Below are 7438 nucleotides of genomic sequence, written 5' to 3' on the forward strand. Positions count from 1 at the left end.
ATACAACTAAGACATCATTTATGTGAACTAAGGATTTTGAGATAAGACTACAAATGTAAACTAAGATAAGTCTACTTAAAGTTTGGGGGCATGCACCACCAGGAAGATATTTTTTAAATGTTGAAGTTAAAAGCATCAATCTGGTGCACTTTGAGAGCAACATAAAGAGATCTATGGATACATCTCTCAATACCCATTTGAAACAGAACTGGTAACAGATTTACTATTTCTTTATGGATATTTTACAAATCACCCTTTTAAACTTTATTCTTTTTTTACTATCATATAGTATTTCATAGACCCAGACGTACTTGTACTGTATTATATTATTTTCGAATCAATAATTTTTCTAATTATGATTTATTTTTTAAAGAAAATGTTTTCCTCCTGGTCTCTCGTGCCCCCCCTGTCATGCCTCTGCACCCCCCACTTTGAGAAACACTGGGTTAAAGTGTCACAGCGCAGATAAAAAATATAACTTACCGTACTCTATGACACCTGATGAATTTTTTAATCTTTTCGGCAGGACATATGAGGATAGTTTGCACATACACAGGTTTGGCCTGCAGAGTCACATGTTGGCACAGCACCCCCTACCGCTGAGTGATGGCTGTCATTGTGTTCCTCTGCAGAGGAACGGCATGCATTTCCTCACCGCTGTTGATCGGGGTGTGGGTGATGAAATAAAGGACGCTGTTAGGTGAAGCATTTCACAAACGTAGGAATGGGGAGAGGTGGTAATAAAGTGGTTGATAAATGAGGGAAAGGGTGCACTGTTTGAATAGAGATTATTACATAATATATATATAGCCAGGATAGTTAAGGGTGCAGAGTTCAGGGAGAGGCCACTGAAATGCCTTCAGTCAGAAAGGTAAACTAACCTTACATAACATTATGCATGAAAGTAAAGCAGGGCCAGGGCTGACGGTGAGGTAAGAAGCCATGTTTAGAAATATATTCATATTCTCGATGGATTACCTAATGCAAAAAATACAGACACAAAACTACTTCAGTTAGATACTAAATAATTACAGAATGAAGTTCAAAATAACTTCAAAGAGACACAAATGGCCAGAAGGATGATGAAAAAAACAAATGCAAAATAATTCTAATTGACGACAGAGCATAAAGAAATTAAATACACCCATACAACTTACTACAAAGAGAGGACTGCAGAGGGACACCAAGTAACTTTAAAAAAATGCAAGGAGATGCAAAACTACAGTAAGATGTTTTAAGAGAACTACAAAGCATCAGAAAGGTCCAGGAAGATGCAACAAAAACTACAAAGAGATATAGAGTACCAAAATACGATACAAAACAACTACAGAAGGACATGCAAATTGAATACAAAGAGACACAAAAGGACTTCAGAGAGACACTAAACAAACAGAAAGAAAAACGACTACTGCAAGATAATGCAAATCAACTAGAGAATAAAAAATGTACACAAAAATAGAAACTACCAAGAAGAGAGTTCTTCACTAAACGATTATAAATAAAACTACTGCAAAAACATGAAAACAACTACAGAAAGATGTTTTTAAAACAAAGGAACACAAAGATTTACAAAGATACAACAAAAACAACAAAGAGATATTGATACCAAAATAACTATACAAATCAACTACAGAGACACAAAACTATTACATAGAGACACAAAACAATTACAAAGAGACACAAAACAACTTCAAAGAGACACAAAGCAACTAAAAAGAGACACACAATGACTACAAAACAACTACCATGGCTACACAAATCAACTACAGAGAGACACAAAATGACTACAAAGAGACACACAATGAACAATCTGTCCTTTTCCCACAATGTTCTTTGTACAGGAGCACTTCCTGGACTAAAAACATTTTAGTTAGAGGTTATTTTTGGATAAGGATACATGCAGACACAAAAAAGTCAAACGCACTTTCTTTTTGCATATTTAAGATGTTTTTATTGTTCTACCGAAAAAAAACGCTTCCTAAAGTTTCTCCATGCTTTCCCAGCCTCTGCACTTAGTTTAAAACACACTTTGTTTCTGAGATAGAAGAAATAAACAACAATGTTTCCATTATGCAGCAAAGTCCTGCAAATGTGACCTGAAAAAACAAAAAATGTCTTTGTGCAAATTATTAAAATGACCGAACTTAAACCTAACCATGCATTGCTCTTTAACTAGACTCATATTTATTTTTAATCTGTTTCTATTGTGTGTTTTGTGAGATACAGGCAGTTATCCGACTTCTTTCAATGTCATTGGGCCGTGACTTCAGCAGCTACTATAAACTTTAACCTCCACTTGGTGACATTTAGATTCCTGTCAGTGTGTGATTACCTCGCCCACAATCATTCCACAAGTGTGGTGACATTTAGTATTCTTCTGTAAATGACCTTTTCAGTGCCTGAACTTGATCTTTTTCTACCTGTTTTGACAGATCTGCTTGTACAAGTGCGTGCTGGGTAATTACAATGCAAAGGTCTAACGGAGCTGCAGGCTAATAAAGGCCTTACACACTGACAGTGATACACAAAAGCATTTATATGTGTATGCAACTTTAGGAGCTCTGATGTAGTCTACGAAGTAAAGAGAGAATGTACCTTTAATTTGAAACTGAATACACCGCTTCAGTTAAAGCAGTGGTTCACAAAGTACTTAGATGTTTCACTTAAGAAAAAGTAGTAATATCAATCTCTCAAACATGGACGTGACTTTGTTTCATCAAGTGGTGAGACTCTTTTTTCCAATTAAGAAAAATTAGTGTAATGCACCCCACACAATACAATTAGTGCAGTTCCTGGCTGTACCCATCTGCTGCACAGCGTGCTGTTCACCCTGCCCCGCTGCTGCAAAGCAGAAGAGATGTTTGCCATCCATCGCAATTTTTTTATTCAAAGTCTCCAAAGATTAAATGTGGCACATGTCCAAATTGTACCACTTGGGTCCCCAGAAATACACCCACCAAGTGGGAACAGTAGTTTGAACATGTTCTCTTGTGCAAATAAACCTCTCTTAATGCAGTCTCATTCATCACAAGCTTTGTGCATGCTATTTTTAAGGAACATTCAAAAACAAAACTGGAGGGGACATGTCCTAAGCGTAAGGGACATCTATGGAATACAAATAAAAACATTGTGCACCAGCATTATCAGCTAAATTAACTTGAATTGTTTTTAACAACAGAAAATACTCCAATACCGGTAAAAGTCCTGAATTACTTCAGCAAAATGTACTTGTCAAAAGTACTCAATATGCAGTGGGCTCATTTAAACGCAACGTACACATAGTCAACATCTGTCTGTCAGTCTGGGATGAAATGTGGTAAGTGTAAATTGGGACAACTTCGAAATATTCAAATAGAGTAAAGTCCAGATGCCGTCTGGGTGATTTACACATTTACTCAAGTTCTTGAGTAGAACTTTGAGATACTTGCACTTTCCTTGAGTATTTCCATTTTATGTTACTTTTTGCTTCTACTCCACTAAGATTCAGAGGTAAATGGAGTAGTGTACTCCACTACATTGATTTAATATATTCAGTTACTTTACAGATGTGGATGAATGATGTGAAATATAATCAACTCTTAAATCATACTTTAGTTCCACCGGGAGTAAATTCACAAGGTACCCCGCAGTATACAAAGCCATTCAAACTAGCTGCACCTTTACCAAATTTGATAACACTTTAATGATCAATAATTATAAAATATATAATATATTCTGAAAAGGGCCAATCTACACAATGAGTACTTTTACTTTTGGTACTTTAAGTATATTTTTATGGTAATACTTTTGTACTTTTACTTGTATTCCTACACTCTGGTACCTCTACTTTTACTAAGGTATACAAGATATGAGAACTTTTCCCACCACTGCTGCTGGGTAATAAGTTGCAAAGGTCACAGAGCAACACCCTGAAAAAGATACACAGCAAAGCAAACCTGCATTGTCACGCCTGTGTGCAGCTCTTTAAAGGTTACATTTTTCTCTGACCATACCTGGCCCCACCCACAGAGGAGACGCTTCCTGTGCATACCTGTCAGAGCTGCACCTGTGGAGTGATTGATGGAGCTGAAGGTTTAAAAGGAGGCGCGTGCTGCAGCCCTTCACTCTCCTCTCTGTGCCTGCACAAAGACATCATGTCCTTCAATCGTTCTTCATCTTCCTCCATGCGGAGCTCCTCCAGCAACATGATTGGCATGAGGGCGGGCAGCGTGTACGGCGGGGCGGGAGGCCAAGGGAGCCGCATCTCCATGGGAGGAGGCGGTGGCGGAGGCGGTGGCGGAGGCGGCAGCTACGGCAGCATCTCCATGGGAGGAGGCGGTGGCGGAGGAGGCAGCTACGGCAGCATCTCCATGGGAAGAGGCGGTGGCGGAGGAGGCAGCTACGGCAGCATGAGCACGAGCTTCAGCATGGCTGGTATGAATGACAGTATCATTGGGAATGAAAAGGCCACCATGAACAACCTGAACGACCGCCTGGCCACTTACCTGGACAAGGTGCGCAGCCTGGAGAAGGCCAACGGAGAGCTGGAGCTGAAGATCAGACAGTTCCTGGAGAGCAAGGCCGGCCCCAGCACCCGAGACCACAGAGCCTTCACCGCCACCATCGCAGAACTCACCGCCAAGGTACTATTCTCAGATAATGCAGGAAAAGTACTGGCCCAAAATCATTTTAAATACATGAAAGCATAACAAAATCTTCATAGTTCACTAACTCTTAAGTGTGATTTGTATCAAAAAATCCTAATTTATCACAACGATATTTAATTATTGATTTTACAAATTGCATTACAATATTCACTTTTTTACTTGAACATCTCTATTTTTATAAAAAATATGTTTTATTTGGTTGTATTCTTAAATAGAGCAACTGTTTCGAAATCAGGAATAAAATGCAGTATCTCTGATTCTGACGACTCAGAAGTAACAAAGGTATATGGGTGGAAAATAGCCAAGTACCACAAAATTACACATACTAAGTAGGGTAACTGAGTAAATGCAGTGTACTCATATCCTTTACCTCAATAAACGTAGTAAATCCAAGTCTTGTTCTATTATATCATATTACTCAGTTTTTATCACTTACAAAATGATATACAAATTATGTGATTATAATGTAATAATGTTTTCCATTATAATCTGGGTGGATATAAATTACTTTTTATTTTGTCATCTGATCATGTTATATACTCTACTACGTCACTAGCAAACAGTGTTATTTATTTCTTCAAGCAACAACTGTAGTAGTGGTATTATAACGCATGAAATAACTAATGTAAGTGGGGGGAGATGTATTAGTTTATTTAATAAATGAAAACAGATATAGCTTTGTGTATGCACTATGCACTTTAGATGTGTTACTCATGTGTATACCTTCCATCAGAAGATGAATATTGTGTATACATTTAAGATAACCTTATTTATTTTTTCTAGATTCACGGCGCCATCAGTGTGAACGGAACAATTCATCTCACCATCGACAACGCCAGGCTGGCTGCAGACGACTTCAGGACCAAGTGAGAGCGCACGAGCGCACGTGCACACACACACACACACACACACACACACACACACACACACACACACACACACACACACACATACACAAACACACACACACGTTAAATTGTGCATGAATGATTCTGTAAAATATCAGATTAACAGATTACTCTCCTGAAGCGTGTTAATTAGAACCAGTTTTAAGAGTGGGCTGACAGCCTGCTGCTGCCACCTGTCAGTCAACTGACACCTGTTTACCTTCCCCACACTAACACTGATACTGAACAGGTGTGAAGACACCGTTCATACAGGTTGATCAGGTCTAAACTGACGAAAGTCATGAACTACTAGCTAATAAGGCTTCTACTGCAGCTAATACTATTGATTAAAGTAAACAAAAAGAAAACTACTGCAGCTAATAAAGCTAGCCTACTATTGCAGCTAATATTGCAGCTATAACATAGCTAGCTTACTACCGCAATTAACAAAGCGCAGCTCATTAAGCTAATACTAATACTGTAACTAATAAAGCTAGCCACTGCTGCAGCTAACAAAGCTAATACTGCAAAAGCTAGTACTACAACTAACAAAAATACTTCAAATATAACAGCTTATATTAAAACGACACTGGTATTGTTACTACAACAGCAAATAAAGCTACTGCAGCATCTTATGAATATAATATCTGCATCTTTTACAGCAGCTACTAAAGATACAACTGCAACTAGTGCTGCTATTAGTATAACCTGCACTGCTACTACTGCAACTTTTACAGTTACTACTGCAACAAGTAGCCTACTGCAACTAGTGCTGCTGCCAAATAGACACATTTAGTAAAATAAACTCCTAAATGTTGTTTGGGATACTTTCTTTCAAATGGCATGTTATGGAAGGAAAATCGATAAATGTATTTTAAAATATTATTTATTATGTCATTCTGTGCAGGTATGAGAACGAGCTGGCCATGCGTATGTCTGTTGAGGCTGACACCGCCGGACTGAAGAGAGTCCTGGACGAGCTGACCATGAGCCGGTCCGACCTGGAGATGCAGATCGAGGGTCTGAGAGAGGAGCTGATCTTCCTCAGGAAGAACCATGAAGAGGTCAGAGAGCACAAAAAAGCTAGCTTTATTTAATTACAGACCGCTGTTCAAATCTACTTTTAAAAATGTAAGTCATAAATAAGTGTTGCAGGTTTTCTTCCAGGCCTCTTTAATCAAACTTGAAAAGTACTGCATTATTAAAAATACATTGTTATATGATATTTATTATAAATCAAATCTGATCAGGACGTATATCAATTTGAATGTATTTTGTATATTTGTATGAATGTAAAGTGAAATCAATGCTTGTAGGGAACCAATCGAAATGTTAATAATACTGTTGTATAGCCATTATATTTATCATTAACCTTATAATGATAATTTAAAGCCATAAACAAGTTACATGTGCTTTTATTGTGTACTATAACAAATAGAAGCAGGTAAACTCTTGTTTCTTGTTGTTTCCCCGTAGGAGCTGCTGGCGATGCGTGCTCAGATGAGCGGCCAGGTACACGTGGAGGTGGACGCCGCTCAGGGTCCCGACCTCAATAAGGAGATAGCTGAGATCAGAGAGTACTACGAAAGCGTCACCGCCAAGAACCAGAGAGAGCTGGAGATCTGGTTCCAGACAAAGGTAACTCCCTGACTTCACTTCCTGTCGACAAAATTACCACAAAGTTGCTCAAAATAACTACAAAGAAGGATAAGATGACTATAAAGACACTCAAAATGACTTAAAAAAGGCAGAAATTACTACAAAGAGACACACAATGATTACAAAGATACTTAAAATGACTGTGTGTGTGTGTGTGTGTGTGTGTGTGTGTGTGTGTGTGTGTGTGTGTGTGTGTGTGTGTGTGTGTGTGTGTGTGTGTGTGTGTGTGTTGTGTGTGTGTTATGT

General features: G+C 38.4%; 1 protein-coding gene across 1 annotated transcript; it reads left to right on the forward strand.

The window, feature by feature from the left end:
* Positions 1 to 4126: 4126 nt before the first annotated feature.
* Positions 4127 to 7171, forward strand: LOC104949756 (keratin, type I cytoskeletal 13-like; the record flags this gene model as incomplete). Its single annotated transcript, XM_010776164.1, has 4 exons — positions 4127 to 4622; positions 5430 to 5512; positions 6441 to 6597; positions 7010 to 7171. Coding segments are annotated over exons 1-4 (891 nt in total), but the record flags the coding sequence as incomplete, so codon positions are not given.
* Between the last annotated feature and the right edge of the window lie 267 nt (positions 7172 to 7438).

This window comes from Notothenia coriiceps, unplaced genomic scaffold (assembly GCF_000735185.1).
Source record: "Notothenia coriiceps isolate Sejong01 unplaced genomic scaffold, NC01 NC01_scaffold00016770, whole genome shotgun sequence".
NCBI lineage: Eukaryota > Metazoa > Chordata > Actinopteri > Perciformes > Nototheniidae > Notothenia > Notothenia coriiceps.